Below are 24,305 nucleotides of genomic sequence, written 5' to 3' on the forward strand. Positions count from 1 at the left end.
AGGCTTAAACCAACAAATGGCACCGATATGTATTTCCTATACCCGCCATATCGATATACTTTACCGACAACAGCGCAGCTCAATGCTCTAAGATGTATAGGGATATGCATAGCGGTCGTAAACATTCCCGGCAGCATGAACACTACATCGCCGAAGAAACCACGGCTCCAGGTTTAAGCGCGATCAGGACTAAAGGTGATGTCATTGAGTAGCCAACCGTTGGACCCAGTAGTTATCATTAATTCCCGTTTTAAAGAGTCAACTACACGTGCATAGAATTGGACTCTTAGCATCTGCTTGTTTCATATATGGCCATATGGAGTAGAAATCGTACAGCAGTAGGGATTGTGTTCCCAAGACTAATAAAGTGTGGACATAGACTGCTTTTTAGTTAGGGTAAGTGGAACGTAGCTGGCATCATTTTTCCTGCACCTTAACGAATATTGTCTCACTTTCGCTTATTGGAGCTATGCACCGAAACAGCATATTGGGCAGATAAAGACGAGAGAGAGTGAAAAGGTGAATTACTAAAATACTATTATTTGCCTTGCTGTGCGGTAGTATTAGCAGACACCAGTGAAGCATATGAGCATGCGAAGGATTTGGCCTTGACTCTGTTCGCTTGAAGATATCCAAACGAAAAAAAAAAAACTGAATAGACTTAGTTGGAGGAGTGGTTATTTATTCTGGATTACCAAGTGTCCCTACACGCTTACATGTTTCAGTGCGGTTCTTGCTAATGCAGACTCCGTGACTACAGAATCCCAGCGGGCACGGGTATGGCTTATTTCGCTTCATGCCTTGAGCGGTCGTGACGTTCATAACCTGAAAACAATAAAAGTCCGCATCAGGCTGTTCTCTACTCCACATAAGAATTTGCTTTTCCCAAATTTGTTGATTTGATAGATTTTTACTAGTAAGTATCAGATTCTTGATGCGGCTACCTATACATCTACAAGACTTTCTCGGTGGCTGCTTCCACATTCTGGTTTCGGATTCCGGAAGTGAAGGCATTTGATCAAGCAATCTGTCCGCAGCTGGTTGAGAAGTGAATATAGTATCTTAACCTTCATCTAGAAAAACTATTGTCTGTATGCACTTGCACTATTCGCGTTCTTTAAATATTAGCATCCGCTCAAACAACCCAACTTAATTAGTCTCTAGCACCATGGAAGCCCGGCGTTTTCTTTCTCTCTCTCACAGCGAATTTTGGGCACAGCTCTCCTGTTAGGAAAATAGGCTTTACAGAAAAGCAGGATTTTTATCTGCATTAAATAGGAAGAGATGTCTCAACAGAGTAATGTTTCCATAAAGGAGGGGTCATTTTAGAATTCGTTTTTTTTTTTTAAAAAAAAAAAAGAAGCACAGCCTGCTATGTTGCGTCGATAATACGAAAATGCCATTCGCAATAAAAGTGATGTTTTTTAGAAAGGAAAAGAGTACCTGTGAATCGATTATAATTTCAAATCTTTTTTATTTGAAATAAGGGCAAAATGATTGTTATACTCTTTGATGAAGGAATGAATGTACATGATGGAGGTTTTGGAGAAATTTTAAAAAAGAAAAAAGAACATTTCTTTCCAGGCATGATTTAGCGCGTATTATTTTTCAGCTCACTTAATCTGCACAAGTTCAGAGATGCGAATAATGTACCACGCTTTCCACCTACGTGACATCCATCTAGCAGATCAAGGCAGTTATTTTGCTGCAGGTATGGCTCATGTTTGCTAATGCGAAAGCATTGCTACTCCCATTACGAGAAAAGTCAGCGGCGTGTCTGTGTATTTGCAGGTGGTACAGAAAAACTTCAGCGATGGCAAGAAAAACAGGGTGATGTCTTCGTGCAGCCGTATGGCGGAAACAGCAAGCCGAGCGCCGCAACTTCAGCAAATAGTATACATGTCATTCTTCCCTATTTATTCACCACTGGCCGACCTACATGTGGCGCCAGTTGTCCCGACAATAGCTCCGAAATTGTGACGCAACCGTTTGTCGTACAGCTTTCCTGGTGGTGTCATACGATTTCTCGATGCGCATAGCTTACTTGTGCTAGATACGTTGGAGCCTAGCTTGCCTTGCGAGACTTTGTTATCAAAATCGCAATGCAACTGTTCGTCGTGCAGCGTTCCGGGTGGTGTCATGCGCGTGTATACTACCAGGAACGCTTAAACAACGCTTCGCTTTCATGAACTCGTAGAAAAGAACTTAATGCATGCACAGTCATGGAAAAAAGTTTTGCGGGCTGCAGGTTTGCGCTAAAAAAAAAATATTTTCGTTCTGCCTCAGTAGACAGGTGGATTGTATTTTTGTAGCAGATGGAGCACTAAAGTCTACTTATGTTCCTAGGCATTTCCGTGATCAGCTAAGCTTCACCTCCACGCAATAATTTTTTTTCCGCGAATCCGCACGCCGCAAACTTTTGTCCTTGACTATACCAAGATTAAGCGTAACCAGATCACCACGGGAGAGAATGTTTTCGCATATCCATAAGTGAGTAGCCTTGAGTGTCTCTCCCGAATTGTACACATTCATAAAAGTGAAAAAGAAAAATAACCATGGACATGACAGTGATACAAACTAGAAGTGTTTTGGGGAAAGTGCTGCGAACCGATTTCTGTGTGCGTCACCGCGTCGACCTTAGTAGAAACTTGTTCTAGAAATTTCATTTTTTAGCATCCAGTTAAAAGTTTTACAAGTGCGATACGAGATTGCGTATCGCTTCGTGCAGATTGCGCAGACTCCTATACGCTATGATCCGGGATAATCGTTCCAAAGCTTTGCCACGCTTGAGGCTAAGCTTTTCTGGCAGCTTTATCAGGGAGCTTCATAAGAAACCTAGCCTACTTCGCTCAGAAATGCTGCAATGGTGCTTAGATGTTCCTTGTGACTTCAAAAATTCATTTCCTGTCATCCACACGTCCACGCTGTCATTATAACCAGGGTCTGCATCGAGAACATTTTTTCGTACGCAATTAGAAGTACTTTCTTCATTCATTGCTTGTGCTCCAAAACTGCAAGACAGATTTTTGAATAAATGACGCCGTAAGTTAGTAAGGTGCATACATGCATGGCGAAGAATCGAGCAACGTTGTGATAGTAACCCTTGAATTTCCTGGTTAAAAAATGCACTATTATATACATATAACGCAATGTTTTTATGAATGCGTTTTCATACAATAGATGGATGATGCAGATTTCCATCGGGGCAATAAGAATGGTGTCAAATAGTTGCTTTAGTGTTCGTTCCAAGACAATCATATAATTTGCTGCGGAATATTTTCTCGCAACAATTTTGGCTTTCACACAGCCTGATTACAAATCAGACACCGGTATTTTACAAGATAATAACCAAATTTCTTACGTACGTAGCAAGGCAGACCATCTGCTACTCTGTCATATCTCCCTTCGCAGTCGCTCTCGCATCCAACAGGTATCTATTAGAAAGAGAGATATTATAAGCCACGAAAATGGACATTGTTATATTGCAGGTGTAAGACAGGCTTCCTTCTACGTAAGCTGCACCACTGTTAATATGTCTTAAAAAAACTTCTGTCCTTCACCAGGTGCCAATTAATACGCTGAGGTTCAAGGGATATGCAGGGAGTGGAGGCCGTGCTTTCAGAATTAGCCAGCTGTGGTCCTGTGGCCGACGTGGATTGGAACACGGGGTGCACATTAGGAACGCAGGAAGGTTAAAGTATATCACTCTCACTTTCTCGCCCTTGAAAGGGTGATAAAGTGTAAGTCAAAAGAACATACCCCGTTTGATATATGGAAATATGTACGGTTGCGCTGTTTTTGATGCGTATTGAATATAATGGCGTCTATTCAGAATTTAGACGGTTTAATTTGGCAGTGTGCCGAAAAAAAAATTCTCTTGAGAAAAAAAAACGAGAAATAAACCTACGGCAAATCTTTTCTCCCATTTGTAATCTTTATAACGAAATTAACGGTCACTGCACTCTTCATAGAGAAGAGGTAATTATAGTAATCATTATATCTTGTACTACTGGCCGTCGGTCTTTCAGTATCATTCATGTTTCTAGGAGGCTGCGGCAAGGCATATAGAAGATCAAATTGGGGAGAAGCTGGCAGTAAGTATGTTTCGATGACAAGTAAGAAAAGTGCGGAGTGAGCGGTTTATGGTAAGACAGGAATAATAAAAGCGCTGACCGTGAACTCAGTATTATCAAAAATATGCCGTGTATGCTTATCCGCAAAACTGAGGTACGAAAGAAAAGAAAAACAGCAGGTGCAATTTCCTCATAACCAGGGACATCAAAAAGCCGTCAGGCTAGCCCATTTCTTTTACATAAAGGATAGTAGCTGGCCTCTTGACACAAGTCGGTACACTCGAATTTGCACGTGTTTTTCCATTTTATTTCAAAGCGACCACAGTTCATTGCTAGAATTCCTGACGTAGTGTTTGTGTAGCGGGCTCATGTCGTTAGCAGAGTGGAAATGACCTTTTTTAGATGGTGAACACCTCAATATGCATGCCGTGGGAAAATAGAGTGAGGAGAGAGAGAAAGAAGTTGGGCAGAAAGAGGCGACGTAGTGGAAGTATCCGGATATATTTAGACCACCAGTAGCTCTTCCACCTGCACTGAGATGATTCACAACGCACACTACCCAGGCAGCGTGTGCATTCCGTCGCCATCAAAATTCAGCCACCGCGTCCGGGACTTAACCCGCGTCTTCGGCATCAGCATTCTTTCGTCCCAACTGCTTAGCCACCGCGACAGTGTGAGCTGGTGAGGAAGACGCATGGAGAGAAGGAAGAAAGGCCCACAGAGGGAAATCCAAGCAATCGATAAGGGCGCCTTGTAGCGAAACAGTATGTTGCAAGATGGAGCAAAACAGCTTCGGGTGCCGTTACATTACGTGATGGAGCGGAGACGGTGCGGCGATTTGTCTGTTGAAAAGTTCACAGAGGCGTATCACGAAGACAAAAATGGTCCTTTCTGCAGTTCTTTCAAACAGGAAGTTCGTTCCGGCCGCCAAATCATTTACACAGTCCCCAGGAGCTCCCCGAGAGGGCTAGAATGTTTGCGTGCGCATGTTGTTTTGGCGACTTTCAACGCATCAGAGAGCACACTCAGGTGGGTTTACTCACGAACAAACAGAAAATTTCCGGGACCAGCAGAGAATGGGGTTATACGCGTGCCGACAGTGCTTTCACGCACGGTGTGTAGAGAAAAGTCTACGGAATAAAATTTGTTTTGCTTTTTCTGGTAGTGCCTAGGTGGGTCGCGTATTTCTTCCTTTTCGTAGATCCCGCCTTTTTTCTTCTCCCACCGGTGGCCACCAAGCTGAAAAAAAACTACATGCTCTGCCTGACTAAATAAAGGAAACAGAATTGACTGATTTATTGAAGAAAAGGTGCACTGCAGTTCCGAAAGATAAAAACATCGAATATTACAAAAATTGAAGTGAGCCCCAGAGTGGATCTGGGGCAGTGAGTCATACAAAGCAAAGGCGCGGAAAGGTGACGATCGCCTCAGAAGCATTAGACCGCGGTTGCGTCCCGCACTTCGTCTAAGGACAAGACCTCCTCTGGTAACAATTCCCCGCGCTCTCGTGGGTAAGGTACACTTCAACGGTTCCAAGGTGTATACATCAGTCGAGGATAGCCACAAAAGCTTATGTACCGGAAGTCCATATTGTGATAAAGCATTCCTGCGCAGAAACACAACGTTTGCGCGAAGGGCCTCTTAAATCGATCTGAGAAAAAGAAAGCAACAGATGACGTGCAGTGAACGCATGGTTTCACCCACCGATACCGGATGAGCTTCGCGCTGCAAGAAAAAATCAAACGCTCTCTGGGTCTCTACGATGACGCACGACTCTTGGGTCATTCATATCCAAAAGTTGACGCAAAAAAAACTAGAAGGAAGTAAGCGCATAATACACATCCGCACTTGACGACCTTATTAGTTCGAAGTGACGACGCTTCTTATTGTCCAAAGGTGGCCGCCGACAGCCATATAAAAATAGTGGCGGCATCTCTCGGCAGTCGAAACTTCCGAGCCTACACGGAAAAAAAATATGCACAAAGAAAACGGCAATGTCCACGAAAAAAAATCACCATATTCGTTATATTCAATATCTTATGATATTTTGCTTCGTCATAACGAGGCTGTAGTGTATACTGTATGCGGATATGGGTACTCTTAAAGAGGACTTTCTTATTTGTTTCTCTTACTTCCATCCAAGGTTGCCTAGAGTACACTGGCATCAGTTTTAACACCAAAACCGTAGTACAGGCAACAGCAACAGCATATATATAGATTCAAGTATTCGGATATTATGGGTGATAGGGTCCTTCTGTTGGTTGCTGTTAGTTCTCTCGGCTGTGAAAAAAGAGTCTGTGTCATTCTCAGTGGGGGAATATTTTTAGTAGGTTCGACGCCTTAATAGTTTGAGCATCCGCCTAGCATGTGGTAGGTGCTTTTTCGCGGTTGAATCTCCAGTGCCCCCAGGTACGCACCGGTTTTGTAATGTATGTTTTCCCCCTGCCTAGTGCTTTGCTATATTTGAAGGGAAATGCTCGAGAAATGGGTCTTCAGCCTCAAAATGTTATTTCTTCAAATTTTTTTCAAAGGTGTTTAGGGTTCTTTTTTTTTTCAGAAGTTTCAAAAAGCCAGTTAAGTATGAAGGACAATAATTGTATTGCTCTCCACAATGTTTTGAATGGGCGAACCGTTGACTCAGACTGTTCCAAACTGAGCGGCGGCTGCTCACTCCGACAGGGTTGCAGTGATAAAAAATTGCTTTTGGTTTAGCTGTGCTAACCGTGAAATATTGTGGGGAAAGCACGGTGGCTCAGCGAAATTTAAGGTGTAGGCCAAGCCTATTATGGAGGTGCCGCAGGTCGGATCTAAATGTAGGTCAACTGAATTTTCAGATCTTCAAGCGCGGGCGAACCCCAGTTTTTGGAGTGAGGCAATTCCATTTTGAGTATGCCAAGCCTGTTTTTCACCCGAGCACACCCCGATCACCGTTGGGGACGTGCCATACTACCTCTCCGCAACCCCCCCTACAATATTCGTAGATTGTGGCCAAAGTTACTTCAAGGTGAAACTTCCGGTGGTACTTGCAGTATTTCGGTGTGGACCATGTCAGAGTACGCCATAATTACATCCCCAACCTTCAGGGCCATCGTCAAATTTCTTCACAGATGTTTTTACAGCCGCTGTAAATTGAGTCACAGAACCTGCTAGAAGTATTTACTCTTCCTGCGGCTTTCAAGGGGAATGCAGCTATAGTCGGATTCAGCTCAAGAAAAAAGCGGCACAGGCCTCTCAAAGAACGTTTTCTGGCGAATGGCGTTGACCGATTTCCATGACACGGCTGCGAATCCGATTAAGCTGTGGTTACATTTCCGATTGATCGGCCACCCCCTGCGATTCTACGCTAGCGGATCCAAGAAGGAAATGAGGAGAATCAGTGAAAGAGGGGAAGAATCCGTACGCACAGTTTTTTTGAGAGGCTCCTTTGAGGGGCATCTGCTCCTTCATTCTTAAGTTGTGTCTGACTATCGAAGTTCTTTCGTACGGGCGTTATCTTCAACTATGAACTAATAATCTACCTATCTAGTCAACTATCTAATAAACGGGCTCCATCTTCAGCTATGAAGCTTAACGCTTTCCTTTCATTTCTTGCTTTGTCTGCGCAACGACAAAATAAAACCTTAGCTTTAATTCACTTTAGGAGGCATGACTATCACTCATCGCAGACTGCAACGAGGTAGAAAGCATTGACAATATTTCGGGCGATGCTGACAGCGGCATCGGCCGCTGACTTCATCATAGTGAAAGCGCACGCTCCGTGTTTTTGTTTTTCAACATCCAGTCGACATTGCGACGATGCAGTGGAGTTAGAGCGTCATTACGTAGCTTTCTGTCCTATTTTACCAGCTTGCCTTAAATGCTGCGAAAAAAGGACCATGCCAAAGATGCTCTGCTACGAATAATTCTTGAGGATGGTTTTGTACTCCCTCTACAACCTAACAAAAAGCGGTTGATCCTGGAATGAAGATTACCAATACAATATTACTAATCTTGTCTAATTCACAAATTAGAAAGTATTAAAAATTCTCTGCGGAGAACGACACCAGGAAAAGGAGTAGTCTGCTGGTTTTATACTGTGTAGTGCGCCATTCTTTTTTAATCTTAGATCAAATTACATGAAACTTTGCTGGATACGACGACATTTAAATAAAAGTAAAAACAATAATGAGCAGAGCCTCTGCAGCTGGCACCAACCCTGTTACCTCCAAAAGCAGCATAAATTCAACTAGCGTTCAACCTTTCTGCTACTAACTTCGGTACTATCCTTGACGGAGTGGCTAATGATTGCATCAATAGGAAAGGCCGGAACATCTATGTAGCTCATAAAGGGCTGGCGATCAATAGATCTATCTCGGTGCACATGCTTTCGAAGTGTGGTTTGTTTCTCCCCTAAATTGATGTTAAAACTAAGGTAAGATTATCAACTGAGTACAATATAAAAAACTGCTCTACTTGGCTAAAACATTTCCTAACACTGATTCAAAATGGCTTCTACTTAGCCAGGTAGACCAAACGATTTTATACATGAGAGCCTATTGTGTTTTGCTATGCCTTTTTTCTGCGAAGAATGTAATAGAATGCCTTATTAATTACAGCTAAGATAAAGTGCTCCAGCCCTAAATACTTGACTAAAATCACATAGCCATGGTTTTTTCGTGAACACGCCTATGATGCTGCAACTTTCGATCTTACTGACGGGCCATAGCGGAGCCTTTACGATATGTCCTACTGGTTTCCAAACAATTGAATTTTAAAGCTCCGACATATAAAACTAGACACGCTGATAACTATAGATGCGTCTGGTCTAATAATTCAACATTTAGTTACCTGCTCTAAGGTAACAGTAGCGATTAGGCAAAGATAACATTTGCGCGTCGCTACTGGCGTTAAAAACAAGGATGGCCTTAAGGCAATGGAAATTGACAAAAGAGCGGCATACCACAAGGGGCTCAGTAAAGTTGTGCAGTGATTATTAGGACGTTAAAGGATGCCGCGTAGAAATATCCTCTAGTTAGGAATTTGTTAATCCGATTTCTGGAAGCTTAGTTATCTGCAGTGTAAATTTGAATTTTCACGTCTTCGCGCCTTTCTCTTTCTTGTCTTAATTTTTGTTTGCTTGAATTGTCAGCGCTCTTCCGCCGGGGTTAATCTACTGATCCTCTTCACTGCCTCCAACGGCTGCCCACGGTGGAGGAAGCTCCCGCTACGCACGGAGCTTCCTGACCCGGTGAAGTGTTCGCGGCCCTTGTGGCATCCTGCTGTCTGCAAGGTTTGGCGCTTTGAGCAAATGACAACCCCCGGCTGCTGACGTCACTCGCACAACACGACGCCATGTGCCTGGTTTTGCGCAAAAGTCCAGCACGGTTGGTCACTGCGAGGGGCGAAAGCGGAAATTTCTAAAAAGCTATTGTACAGTATCCGCTTCATTTTGTGGTCTGGTGCACGCCATGAATGCGGGGTGGTCTGCACTCTATGGCTCTGCAAGCATTTTACAGCCAACCCTGAACATCGTTTTCAAGGATTCTTTTAAAACAGAGTCATAGCATGTGGGTAAAATATTTATAAAATAACACAGACAAAAAAAACAAATAGAGCAGGCAGGGCGTCAAGGAGTTTTTATGGGACATAGGCGATTTAAACAAAGAGCGCCATACCACAAGTTGTTATTTCCTAAACGAGGTGGGGTCCAAGGCCCATTTCCTAAGCATTTCGCCTATTTACGCCGAGAAACTGGCCATAAGCAAGTCTGTGTGGTATTGTATCACCGCTCGGCACGCATTGTTTCACAGCTGGCCGCATGGTGCTCTGAGGATCGAACACCGAACCTCCCGCATACAAGGCTTGTGCTGAAACCACTAGACCACCGCTCCAAGCACGATTTTTTCGTGTGTTGTTTTTATAGCGGAAAGCTCTACTCCACCCATGCTGAACCTGAAGGTCAATTGGCTCTTAGATTTGACCTCTATCGGGAGGCGCGCTGCATGTGGCTACAACGTTATGCCATGTGACTCGCCGACGCCACAGCTGCGCTTCAGGCGGTCACGTCCACCGCTGCCCTGGCTACTGCCCGGCCACTCCTTCTCGGCAGTCGTGCATGTGATGTGTCACGTCATTCGCTCTTGCGCTTGCCAGTCACGTCCGCGCGCTCACTGCAATCTTGAAACAATAAAGTTGAACCAAAGGTAAACCGAGTCTAACCATGCTTAACAGAGCTCTCGCTTTGTATATCCTGGCTCAGCTGAGTTGAGCCATAACCCACTTTTTCTTTTTTTACTAGTATATGTTTGTAAAATCTGCCATCCTCTCCTTTGGTCTAAAATCACATGTCGAATGATATATAGGTACACATAGTAATCAGGTATGTTTTTAAGGGGATCCTCGTGAAAAGTGCTCCTACCATGCTTGTCTCTCCTTGAAGATGCAAAACTGTTTCACATGGGGGTTTCGTAGGCCCTGTGGTGGGTATAGGTACTGAAAGAAAAAAAAAACCAAATTCCTTATTTGAAGTGGATCTTAGCATAATACTGCGGCATTACGAAAAAGCAAAAAAAAATTATGGTACACCTAAGTTACGCCTTATGACATGACGTGATATCGTTGATTGTTTAATGCCAATATATGCGGAATTGGTTATTCTCTACTCTATATTCACAGCCTTGGGAATCCTCGTAACACTCCTGGCAGAGTGAGGAATGGGTTAAACTATTCGCCACTTCCTTGCGATAGAAGCTGCTGCCACCGGTGAGACTCGTGCGACTCTCGCCACGGCGCCAGCCACAATCTGGTGGGCGGGTGGCGATGACGCCACAAGTTCAAGTCGCCTAGGTTGCCCACCTGCCACCTACATGGGCCACGTATGTAGATCCCACAGACTGCATGTCTCGATTTTTTTGTGGATTTTTCGCTCACCAAAGTTAGCGTCAACGACGCTAACAACGGACGGCCACGCCAGGTTTTAGTGACAAGGGCTCCGTAGCTCTTTTGAGTTAGTAAAGTACTAATATCTGTCGAAATATCTACACTTGCAGCGCATGAGGCTTAGATTTTCATATAGAAGTACCTCCTCTATAGTTGTGAGATGTTTCAATGAACTGGTCTTGTTTGGTTTGGTGTGGTTTATAGGGTTGAACGTTCCGAAGCGACTCAGGCTATGAGGGACGCCGTAGTAAAGGGCTCCGGAAAATTTGACCACCTGGGATTCTTTAACACAAGGTGGGTCTTTAACCCCTGGTGGTCTAAACTTCTCAAGGGACTGTTCCAAGTTATGCTTTTGCCGCACCGAAGGAAATAATATTTTTGAATTGTGCTCATGCGTTAAACTTCTCCAGTGGGGGATGTTTGCTCTTCACTACATTTTCTTTAAGAAAAGCAATTTTCTCCTCAATAATCTCGAGAGGTCTAAAGAAAGCTAATCACTGGCTTTGCATCTTTGGATATCCACTATATGCTTAATACAAGTATGTTCACATTTCTGCACGAAGCGCACAAGGGCCAGTCTAATCTAGCCGGTACATTCATTGCATTCTTATTTTTGATACTCCGGCCGCGCTTCTGTTCCCCAGAACTTTTTTTCCCGTCGAGTCACGGTGATCGTTATTGGGGATCATGTGCTGTAGCCAAGATCAACTACAGGTTAAGGAACCCACTACGCTGAGCCGCAACATCACCTCTATTCTCTGCGTGCAATAGCCAGATGTTCACCAGTTGAACGCCGGGAACAGGCAGAGATCCTCCTGCCAGTAGTCACGATGGGATAAGCGACATCGTGCTTGACTGGTTCTTTGCTACTACACGCCTACACGTACGCAAACTCCAACACAGACATGTCGCAACTCATAAGTTTGCTGGCGAAGGAATTCGTCATCGAGCCGCCGCGGTGGCTCAGCGGTTATGGTGCTCGGCTGCTGACCCAAAATACGCGGGTTCGATCCCGGCCGCGGCGGCTAGAATTTCTTTGGAGGAGAAATTCTTGAGGCCCGTGTACTGTGCGATGTCAGTGCACGTTAAAGAACCCCAGGTGGTCGAAATTTCCGGAGCCCTCCACTACGGCATCTCTCATAGCCTTAGTCACTTTGGGACGTTAAACCCCATAAACTAAACTACGAATTCGTCATCATCATCAGTCTGGCTACGTCCACTGCAGGGCAAAGACCTCTCCCATGTCTCCCTATTGACCCTGGCTTTTGGCGGTGGCGGCCACCGTATCCCCAAAAACGTCTTAAATCTCACCTTCTCTTGGAATCCACTCCGTTACCCTTAAGGACCAGCGGTTAACTTGCCTTCGCATTACATACCCTGCCAAAGCCCACTTATTCCTCTTCATTTCGAGAAGGTCTCATTAAACCCGCGTTTCTTCCCTCCCCCACTCGGCCCGCTTCCGGTCTCTTCACATTACACCTATCACCTTTTTTTCTCATAGCTCCATGCGTTGTCCTTTGCTCAAGCTCAACCATTTTCGTTAGCCTTCATGTTTCCGTCCCATATGCGAGTGCCGATAAAATACAGCTATTGTATACTTTTCTCTTTAGTATACTGGTATTAGTAAAAGTATATATTGGTAAACTGCCATTCATGGGTTATTTGCTTTGTAGTTAGTTCCTAGTTATTTCCTTCTCATGATCCAGATCGGCGGCCAGTATCTGCCCCATGAAGACATATTCCCCCTTACTACTTCAGGCACCTCGCTATCAATTGCAAGCTGCTGTTCCCACGCAAGACTGTTGAACATTGCTTTGGCTTTCTGCACGTTGATTTTTAGACCCATCGTTTTGCTCTCCCTTTCTTACTCCATCCACCACCGCAAAGAGAAAAACGTGCGTGGACTTTGTCGTCAAAGATAAACATTTAATCAAAGACATTCTGCACACAAACACTCACTTTAGCGATCAGAAGGCCGCCTCTTCACGTCAAGTAAAGAAGGCAGCTAAATTTAAAAACTGTTTCAAATTTTTACTCTTTCGAGCATAAGCGAACGCTGAATCATTCGCGTTACTCAATTGTGTCTGTTCAGGGGAGTTTTCAGGTGCATAGAGGGTCGTTGAAAAGTTTGCAGACCCGAGGGACTACTTTGGAGCACTATAATGCCAGGCAGTTACGACACCCCCCAAGCCTAAAGTGCCTATAGTGTATAGGAGAAATATCATTCACTCATATGGAAACTTTGATAGCTTTGTTGACCCCGCATGTGACATGATATACCTCTTAAAAGCACTGCCTGTAGCCTGTGAACTTTTCACCAACCCTGCAGATTCATTTCCCACGACAGCTCTCAAAGTTCCTCACTGTGCTTGAAATGGTGATTACGATTTCAATATATACTTTTTAGTATGCAACGCACCCGAACTAGCTATGTGCACTTTTCCACTCTCCAAAGGGGCAATCATTATGTGCACTGTAAGGGAGGCGGCATCGAAGTGTTCTTTGATTATTGTTTTGTTGGAATACATATTCCACACTTTCCTGCATGCAACTCTAATAGTGCTTTCATAACAAATATTAGTTTCCTCAGAAATTTAGAACGCTGGGACAAGAAAATGAGCAACTGTAGAGAACGTGCTATCAGTCGTTCCCCTTGCAGCAAACATTCCTGTTGACCAGTACGATGTGATGCACTGCACTTACTTGGGGTCTCATTTCCGTAATCGTCGTAATCAAGAGAAGCTGCGTAAAAAGCACAATAAAAAATATTAGTTATATGAGCTATGATAAAAATATCATAGGCCAAGCTATCTTAATCACCGCTATGTATGTCACTGCCGGGCTCTGTAAAAACAGGAGCTTTATCGAGATGCGTTCTAGTTTTCTAGTCGGGGATTGCGTCGGCTCAAAGCAGTGCATAAGATGCGCGACTGGATTCTTTATAAAATGAAACTATGGCCAAATCTTAGAACGCGTCTTGCTTGTGTAAGGATATCTTGGGATCGGCTTGTCGCCGTTCGGTCACTTTTTCGATTCGCCTTGCTAAGGAGACCATTGTGAGGCCTCCCTTGGATCGCCCATTGAGGTAGGCACAACGTTGCCTTTACGCTTCCTCAGCTTGCTTTTTGTCCTGAACGCATGATTCACTGTACAACTTCTCGATCTGCTCTGGAGTTTTGCTTGCGCTTCAGTTTTGCGCTTGATCTGGCCTGAGTTTTATATGCCCTATCTCGTCACGATTCGGCAAGCCAGCGGCGCTGCCTCCACTTATCTAAAGCATATTCTGCACGCGTCATCTCACCCCTAGCGCTCTGATATTCGTGGTCCTAATCTTAGTATACTTTTCCTCTTAATGTGAAATAAATAGTACTTCTTTATGCTTTGGCGTAAATGTGGAGCGAGCAGAATAAATGAATTTGAAGAACGGTATTGGCAAGCAGAACCCATGTATTTAATGGAATCCACTTACATTTGCAATATATCATCAATAAAGGCTCTCCTGCACACGTTCACTTACGTTTATTAAAGCACTTGTTTTTCGATAAACCTCCAGTTGATACCGGCTCAGAAGTCCGTTGGTGCGCTTTCGGCTTTTAGCGCTGCTCAGAATATATGAAAGAAGCTAAGGCATGTTTTTATGGGGATTTAATCTTTGAAGCTTAGACAAAGGCAATAAGATACGCCGTTGTGAATGGCTGCATAACAATTTAGAGAAGCTATATACTTTTTTAATGCGTGGGAATTTTCCACAGCATTGAAGAGCATGCATTTCGCATTAATCGAAATATGGCTTCTGCAGTTGCGATGGGATCTTGCACCGCTCTTTTCAAGAGCCGCACGCCATGTGCACTGCGCCACTTCCAGAGGTGGTAAAGAGCGCAGCTTGATTTATCGAACTTGCTGATATGATAAAGTGGATTTTAGTTCAATAAATGAAATTGCCCTATTTGAAAGGAAATATCTTTATCTTGAAAGTATTTCTCAACTGCTATAGAGCGGACAAAAAAATAAGATACGCTAAAAACGTTCATTCATGCTCGATGTTAAACACAAAATGGATAATTTGACGTGGTTAGGCTGAATGCAAATTAGGTTTCCTCGCACTTCAATTTTCCCTTCGGTTTCGGGTCTAGCCTTGCTTGAATAGGACAGGGCGTTAGTGGTGCGTTCTGAATCCATCGCACACGGATGAAAGGTTACAAAGATGACGACATCCCAAGGACAGCTCGAGAGACTGGAAATTTAACAAGCGGGATGTTCAGTTTCGGTGATGGCGTGGTCTTCTAATGCAGTGGCCACCAAAGGTAATCTGTTCGCGCCACCGCTGGTTGTAAACCCACTCGCGGCCGCAGAATGTCTTACCGTGTATTTGCACAGTTGGCCATAAAGCCTGCGGACAGGTTTCCCACAACCTAGTGGCCACCTGCCGCCTGCACATCGACGCAAGTGCGCGACCTATCTGAGGCATCGAACAGAAAAACATTGCTGAAATCTGGGGCAGGGTTTTAGTGCTTTCGCATTGAAAAATGACTACCGTGACACTATCCTGTGTAAGACAGTAAAGGTAAGTTAGCGTGTGCAGTACTTTGTCACTTTTTTTAAACCTGTTATCCTTTCACACGTTCGTTATTAAAGTACGCGCTCAATATCTGTCTGAAGACACATGCGCTATCCATCGGCATAATTCAGTTGTATCAGTCAGTTCCACCTTGTTATAAACTGCGCCGTTCGGTAGTTCAAAAGAGTACTTAACGTTCCGCTGTGTCACGCGGCTATATAATTCTTCTTAACAGTCGAAACGCATTCAGCTCGTGAAGCAATATTTTCGTGCCACACAACTTCCGGCCGTTTGAGCAAGGATTACGTTGTATAGAACTCCAAGCGAAATGGAGGCGTCACTGAGGTAGATGACTTCGCCGAGCATTAAGCTACTTGTATTTCTTTACGTTCTAATCAGCCTTCATGCAAAAAAAAGCATGCAGTGTCATGCCTCTTCGTCTACTTTACAAGCCAAGCGCTGTGTACATTACTTGCAAACCACCTTTTTTTTTGTTGAACTTTATGAGCGCTTTCAGGAAGATAACTCTCTGAAAGGAGCAACTGTCCCACGCAGACCAGCTTGCAGCATAGAGTGGCGAAAAAGACGCCAGCGGCAATGCAAAGCCATGAAATACATTATAGTTGGGACGTTGACAGCCGCGCTTTAAAAGGTATGAGTAGTAGCGACAATGCAGCAATTCTCTGAGAGCGTTAACGATGCTATAAAATATAGGTGCATTGAAATGTACGCCGTAAGTGTAAAACTGGTTTGAAACCCTGGAAATGTTTTGAAAGAAAATGCTTACCAGCAGGCTCTTTCGCTTCAAGTTTTTGTGCTTCATCTCCTGCGCGAAAGATAAAACAGGTAATAATGCACAAACTAAATATCAACTTAGACATATTTAAAAGAAGTCCAAATCGCATTATACGGTCCAGATATGCGTGCTATGTTTCGTTTAACAAAATGAAGTTGACCAAAAATAAACACTTGATTCAGCGCCAAATCATTGCTTACTTCACCTGCTAGCTTCTTCATCCGAGGTGCCAACGTTATGGCTTTCCAGCCGTGTTTACAGGTCAGTGCGAAAAGAAGCGCCGCTCGGCTATTATTTTTCTTCGTTTGAATACATTGGCATTAGGAACATGTAGTACAGAGCATTGTCTTGTTTAAAGTATATAGACAGTCGGCTTAACGACCAACAGCTGTTTAATTTTTGTGGCGCTATTCTATTACAGCGCACACTGCCGTCCTTCCAGTCTGGAATTTTTGTCGCAAGCTAGATCCAAGAAATAAATTTCAGCCCTTTATTTAACTGCTAGTGGCAGTACGGAAATGTCTCATTTAATGAATTCTGCAAATTCAGCTCAGAGAGAAAATGGTAGGCTTGAAGTTTAGCTGCAAATACAGTTGATATCATGATGCTTCTTGATTTTGTGAACGTACCATCGGACCACTGACTTGATACTTACTACTTTAGAGCCGAAAAGCGACCCACAAGCAGCTTCACGGATAAATTTTCTAAGCTTGCAGGGACTTTGCGAGTGCGTCTTTTATAACAGCTACATCCAATTAGCAGCTCGCAAGGGGTGGTCAAAAACATTAAATTTGTAATATTGTGAGAAGTCTAGCGCTACAGTAAAGAGGTGGCAAAGGTCTCTATCATTGCACCGTTCACTGAAAGCATTCATGTCAGTGCAAGATAACAAGGAAATGATGTATATGGTAGTGTCACTCTACTTATTAAGTGACGTGCAGAAATCGTATCATGCATGGCTTACCTGTGGACTCGGCGTTGTCTTTACAACCCTCAAGATCTAATTTGGGATAAAAAATTTACAGTAATTATACTGAATATGTTCCAGAGAAACAGTGATAAAATGCTAACAGAGGAATACATACTATGGCCTCGTAATCTTCAGAATAAATGAACATGTTTTAATATTAAGAGAAAACAAAGATATATATCTTAATCTGAACCGGCGCAGGAAATGAATGCATATAATATTAGAGTGTCCCAGGGCGGAGAGCAATGCGAAAAGCAGCCTAGGTAGCAGATTTTTTTTCCAGTTTTGCGTAGTACGCACTAATATCGGTCATATAGAATGCTGCCTGCATCTTTTTCGACAGCGGGTCTTCAGTTTCCTTTTCGGCAACCGTTTACAAAAAGTCCCAGCACTACACTCTTGCACGTAGTTGCACATACTCACTGCTCCTGCCTCTATTTGTGGGGGAATTATTACATATCATCCGGGTTGTTTAATCTCGGAGGCGGAGCTCATATGCACCTTTTTTATCGCTGCTGGTTTACGGCACCATTTTTTTAGGCTCCACAAAAGAGCAACTGTTTCCTGTGTGTTACAAATAACTTTTGAACTGAGCTTTTCAAATGCCATTTCAACAGAACCATCTTGAGTCGAGTTTCCTACTTTCGCACATGATTTCGCGCATGATTACAACACAAAGCGCACGCGTTGTGGAATCAGCCTACGCTAAACGCACTCTATAGAACTAGCGTCGAATAGGTGTCACGACAAGATTATCTATTTAGAGGGAACGATGAACCCTTCGTCAGCTCTGGCGTTGTTAGGGGCTGTGGCACCTTCTCTTGATATCACAGATTTTGTTTCGGAAAAAGTGCGCGCCTTTCGTTGAGCCCAAAACAACACTTCAAGGGCACTGAAGAGATTCTAGGACGCTATACGGATCCCCAACAGTGTTCGGAGACCTCGCCACGTTGCGTACGCCCGTACGAATCGAGTGGAGTCTGAGGAGGAGACTGGTGCATTTGTATAGAGGCATTTTTCAAAGTAATTATCTTTCCTGGATGGTGCGCAGCTCTGACAGCAGAGATAAAAGTGTATTCTCGGTAGCATAAGAAATGGACACCTGGTGCGCATCTTCCAGGGTGACCACACAAGCTGGTAACCTGTATATTATTATGGATCAAAATACGAAGCGGGCAATGGCGCGGGAAGGAGTGTTACTGGAGCCACTAGGGCCAACTTATTTACCTGCATTGGCTGCATCAGCCTAATCAGCGTAGCATGGCTTCCTTTTTTTGCCAGTGCAAAAAAAGTGTTGCTCCGCCCAACTTCACGAGTGCATTTCTTTTACGCGTAGTGCAACAATAGACCAACACTTTCTACACCGCTTTTTTTTGGAGGTGTTGCCTAGCATATACTAAAAGACAAGGTAAGTCACTTGTACGAGACTGTTTCTGCCGAGGAGGGGTTTTGGTAGACCCCTTGGTCGATGCTGCGCATTTTCAAGGACACCAAGATGCGCTTGCTTTCAGTCGTCATTGCCAGCTATAGCACGTGAGTCCGAGGAAAAAATTGGTTACTGACTTCGTTCTTTTTGGCAGCGCCTTCCTAAATCCTGACGAGATACATGTGCTTTTGCATCCGCTGAAGACACAGCATAGCTGGGGCACGTGAAAGCGCTCGCGCTTAGTATTGCGAGGAGCAGTACAAGGAGGGAGGAAGAACGAGGTGTCTGTAGCGTAAAGTGCGCATGGTGAAATCGGGCTTGTAGGTTTCACCGCACTTATGGTTGCAAGAAAAAGGAAGGTCTGAGAAGAAGACACAGGGTTGCAGTTTCGCAGCAGTCTTGTGAAGCAACAGTCTAGTCCAGCAGTGTAAAATGTAGTCTCATTGAGGTTTATATAGCATCCACAGACATTGACGCACTGTATTATTAGCATAAAAATGCACGTTCACCTACTGCCAGTAAGAGGCTGAATAGTGATACATTTTTAAAGCAGTCCAAAACTGTCAAGTTGCATCAAAACTTTATCATGTAGCTGCTATGGCTCTTAACCGCTGTCGGTGACGACGTCCTGAATGCCGAGTGAAATTATTTTGCTTATGTGGTCGCAGTGCCACTTCGACAAATCGTAGGAACGACCGATAAAGCCCATGTAACTGAATCTTTCTTTGTCGTGATGACTGTGCAGTCTTATTTATATCATACAGGCATTAGGCAGTAAGGAATGTTTGTGTAGATAGACTCAAAATTGTGCAAACCATGATGATATTAAACGGCGGCAGCAAAGGTTCAAAAATGATGTCATCATGCCGATAAAGCAGAACTATTAAAATCTAGTGCAACGCAAAAGAATGTCTTTAGCATAATGTGTAGTATTTCAGCTGAAAATAAAGTTCCCACTTAGAAGTTGAGAATGAGAACGAACAGAAATGTCGCTAGTGTGTAATAAAGGCATTCATCATACTGAATTCTGAAGGCAAACATGAGAGTCATCATATAATTAGGGTCTTTCTTCTTAAAACACTTACCTTTGGACGACCTTCCCTCAACGCGCAAAACAGAGTCTAAAAATAAGAAAAACGTACGGTTAATCTTAAGCATTGAAGGACTCTGGTAAAACCGCAGTAGATGAAGCCCGGCAGTGCTCTAACGGAGGAAAGGCACATGAAATTCTATATTAGGATACAACTTAAGTATGCAGTTAAGCTTCGCCCACATTCAGCCTCCACGCACAGAATTCCTCCACGAAGAAAAAGTTGTACGCTGGTTAAGCGTTCCTTGTTAACCACATAAGAGGCTTATCAAAAGAAAAAGATTATGAGCTCTAGAGATTTTATACATGGATTGTTTGAGAAAGTCAAACATTAAAAAGTTCATTTCGCTTACTGCTGCGACCGGCCAACGGAGTAATACAGAACGCCGCGGACCGCACTCCAGTGTTAGCAGCTGCTGATTTTTTAAGTTGTATCCTACTATAGAGTAGTTTGGCGGTGGGACAGATATCTAAAAGGGATGATGCGCCTTCCGAGAATGATTTCATCAGGACATCCATTCATCATACCGTCACTTCGAAAGGGAAGATCAGTGATGCCAGTAAAAAAACAATTAATCTTACAGCCTCTTACACAGACGTTTCGAAGCGCTATTTTACACCATAATGTTCACTCCTAGCATTTTGCAGGTATATTCTAACCTGTAAATTATTTCATGTCTTTTAGTTGTGATGACGAAACGAGTTGTCAAAGCAGATATAAAGGCACAATAAATTTTTTAAGACATCATTTACTTCTCTAATAAAGACTCCTTTTCTCCCTGGGTATGAGCATAAAGATAGCATCAGTATTTCGGGAAGAAACCAACTGCATTTCTTTTACTGTTCCTAACTGCAGTTTGCAATTTATTTGAGTGCTGCAGAAGTAGCTTCACAGAAGGCTTAATGCATAGACGAGTATTATTAGCTTGTTGTCACATGTGGTGACCCCAAAAATGAACTGTTCTCGCCATAAACATTACACGGATAATAAGAGCTATCGTGTGGCCACTGCTCATGCATGAAGTTAGTAGATTACCACGATTAGTAGTATTTATTTTCTGATTTAAGAGGGTGTTTTCCATAGTAGCAGCTAATACAGATATTGTAACATTTGTGTGAGTGTAACCGAAAAGGAGTCAGATTCGATTACGAGCGCTACAGTAGAATCACAGCAGTAGAGGTGCGAAAGCGGAAGCGTATAAAGGGGCGAACACCGGACACATCACAGTACGAAGGACACAGTAGTACTGAGAATAAATGACAGTGGTCTCGCGTGGCATTGCAGCCTTCTTTAGCAGTGCATGATTTTAACGTGGTTCATTATAATGACGGGTCTGTGTTCAGTACTGTTATTTTTTCTGCTTACATAGGTTCTCCCAGTGCCAGTCCTCGCTACGTGTCCAGCTGCCCGTAGTGATAATCCTGTTTCTGTTCCTGGGTCACTACTGGACGCGTACGATCGAAATGCTCTTGGGGCATCGCTGTGGATGAAATTGTTACATGTTATTTTTGTTTCCTCGTTTTTGCGGACTAGTCGTTTGCTGTTTATGTTATCCCATTTTGAACGTATTGTGTGCCAGTGACGTTTTATTTTTTTATCTTTTCTTCCATGTGGACTGACATCATCCTTCATGTAGTGGAGTTGATACGATATTTGTCTTAAGGTTTTGATGGCTTCGTGACGTTGTGCTCCAAAATTTTTCATATAGATCGCGCAGCTACGAATAGAATTTTATTCCACGTTTAATTCCCAACAATACTCCTATCCACCGTAATAGGCGAAAAAAACACGCTTTCAGTATCACGCTACTAAAATAATAAAATGCTGCCGGTCGCTTCTTGTATGAACTACACTTAATGCATCGTCGGGTAGTTGCCGAATATTTTGTACCGAGTGAATTCGGGTATAGCGATACTGTCAATCTATTGGAAAGTGCTTATTTCTTGATGCGATTGCAGGCCACCGTTAACAAGTCTTTAAAAAAAGAGCACGTGGTTTTATTGTCGCTAATATTGTATTGCTCATTGAGTCTTTAACGCCGAGAATTCCTTCTGCTGATCTCGCGCAAGTCCAGGTCGCGCCATTAAAGTGCAGGTGCCACAAAAATAAAATCAAGCATGAGTCTGTAGAAGCAGAATGCGCTTCTTTTCCTGGAATGCTATTAAGGCCCACATCAAAATTATAGCACTGCTGAGTTCGATGTGGCACTCGCAGCGTCTGCAAATGCGCATCCGCCAACAGAGCGCAGTGCAAGGCAAATCTGCCTCCACTCGCCAGCTTATGTTTACTTTTGGGACACCTGCACATAACATTTTATTGGATATTTTGGGTCGCCATTATTATGTCAGCTTGACCAGCGAAATCAAGGAGAAAATAAACTCACTATACACTGGCTGAAGGGCGCAGAAGCAAACCAAGGCGAGAAACACGATCTTCATGGCCTGAAGAAATCAAAAGAAAACATTTGTTCCATCATGGGTTAGTTTTACAAGAGATTACAATAACGTTATTTTACGTGTAATATTTAGTTAATGATCAGAATTTGTCATTACATTCATTAACATGTGGCAATGCTTCACCGAAAGACTAGATCATCAACAAAGGTCTGGGAACACAATGTTGATCGGTAATCTGAGGAAATGCGAAAGTTCGGTAATGCCAAGTCGCCAAAGGTAGAAAAGGCGGGAGGACCACCACGGAGCTTAGCGGCACGGGATGAACTACCCGGCTTGAGGCTCGGCATTCAAATCATAATTGATATAATTTGCGGAAGATATAGCCAAGGCATAAAAGGAGAAATCAAGTGGACTACACATTCTTAGAGTTAAAAAACCGCCTGTGATTCTGTATCACACAATCGCTTAATTGAAAAGCTTCCAACTCCTAAAATACCATACAATTTGTTCACATGGCTACAGGTGTATGTAAAGGAGCGAAAACTGTGCTTAGTGCTCGAAGTAGTGAATTAATGACCGGTACTAGTTTTTTTGTCGGTGTCAGTGATATATCAGCGTACGTGCCCAGTTCGATCAGAATGTATGCAGGTGACTGTGCTGCCTACCGCCGCATCATTTGTGATGCAGGCTTTAAACTGCACCTAGACGATCTTGATTGTATTTGTACATGGTCTCAGCATTGAAAAATGACCCTCAAGCTTTCAAAATGCAACACAGTCACATTCACAAAAAAGTCATCCTAAGATCAGTAGATGATTTCAGTGCGATGCACGCGTCACTACCGTTGCAGAATACAAATATCGCTGAATTAGGTTTACTAGTTAAACGTCATGTAACGCCCATGTTCATAACATCTAAAGTTAGCCACGCGAGTAACTTTAACCGCTGCAATTACTGCAAGCGCCCCTTGAACTGAAATAAAAATGTCATACCTCACTAAGTGCATCCCGTATTGTAATATGGTTGTTCAGCATGGGATATTTACAAGAAATTACAAATAAACGAGCTTCATTGCGTACAGACACATGCAGTCCGTTTTGCTGCGGGTGGCTATGACTTCATAAAAAGCGCTGCATGAATCGAGATGAGTTTGTTTGAGTTGTTGATGAGAAAACAAGAGTAAATACCTCAGATTACGCCTTTTCACTATCGTCTTTCAGGGTACAACAGGAGTTGATAACAACATCTTCATTAAGCCACCAACATATGCCTTCCCCGAACGAATCCGTACTTGCGAATTCAAGGATATTATCCATCGTAAAAAACCAAGGTGAAACCACAATGTGAAACAGTCTGACGGCGCTGGCTTACAATTGAATTTTATGCACACGTAGTCAGTCAATTTATACATTTACACAAACATGCGCAAAGGCGTCTTTTAAATGTATAAAGTGACTGCCTACGTGTGAATAAAATTCAGTTGTAAGTTCAGCGCCGTCAGTCTGTTTCCCCTTGTCCTCTGTCCGTGTTCTTAAGAGCTGGTTTTTTTACGATGGATCACCACCAACTCGCTCAATTCTCAATTCTTCTGCAAGAATATTAGTGTGGTGCAATATATTTAAATATTCTTTCCCGAAATGCACTATATCCGGAACGATTCAGCACAGGCTTGACACCACTCTGCCTTCATCTTTCTGTTCTAGCCTGCAGCGTTTCATGGGAAAGTTTTAATTTTTTTTTAGCGCGTGACAGCATTAGTTTCTTACCACGGCGCTTGATGCCGCTTAGTCTTTCCCTTTTTTATGATTTTTTTGTGCCGCGCTGCCCTTGAGTGTTAAATACCTATTAGTGGTATCTTTTCTTGACCTACTTGAAAAAGAGTATTGCTTAACTGTCAAAGTATGCAACACGTTCCTTATGTATGAATCAACAAATTACTACTTGCTGATTCCTGTTTTTCTGTACATCTACTTCAACAGTATTGCCCGATCTGGCGCTGTAGGTAATGTAGATAATTAACTAAATGTCCAGAAGAGTGAACGTGAGCTCGTCTTCTTACTAAAGTATCGTCGATGAT

The 24,305-nt window shown here is 43.3% G+C and overlaps 1 protein-coding gene across 1 annotated transcript; it reads right to left on the minus strand.

The window, feature by feature from the left end:
- Positions 1–681: 681 nt before the first annotated feature.
- LOC149362488 (uncharacterized) lies at positions 682–22,270 on the minus strand. The gene is made up of 8 exons (XM_089568313.1): positions 22,216–22,270; positions 19,827–19,862; positions 17,310–17,345; positions 16,337–16,375; positions 13,695–13,733; positions 10,471–10,544; positions 3,366–3,434; positions 682–825 (listed from the first exon to the last, which is right to left on the minus strand). Exons 1-8 carry the CDS (start codon positions 22,268–22,270, stop codon positions 682–684), a joined length of 492 nt encoding a protein of 163 aa, XP_089424439.1.
- Between the last annotated feature and the right edge of the window lie 2,035 nt (positions 22,271–24,305).

This window comes from Amblyomma mixtum, chromosome 2, assembly GCF_055824585.1.
Source record: "Amblyomma mixtum isolate Tamu chromosome 2, ASM5582458v1, whole genome shotgun sequence".
Taxonomy (NCBI): Eukaryota; Metazoa; Arthropoda; class Arachnida; order Ixodida; family Ixodidae; genus Amblyomma; species Amblyomma mixtum.

Excerpts from the sequence above, each read along its gene's own strand:
- LOC149362488 (XM_089568313.1), bottom strand. The coding sequence starts at position 22,270 with ATGAAGATCGTGTTTCTCGCCTTGGTTTGCTTCTGCGCCCTTCAGCCA. Across the intron at positions 17,346-19,826 it reads TGAGGGAAGGTCGTCCAAAG|ATCTTGAGGGTTGTAAAGAC; the intron begins GTAAGTGTTTTA and ends ATCCCAAATTAG. Across the intron at positions 13,734-16,336 it reads TGAAGCGAAAGAGCCTGCTG|CTTCTCTTGATTACGACGAT; the intron begins GTAAGCATTTTC and ends CTTTTTACGCAG.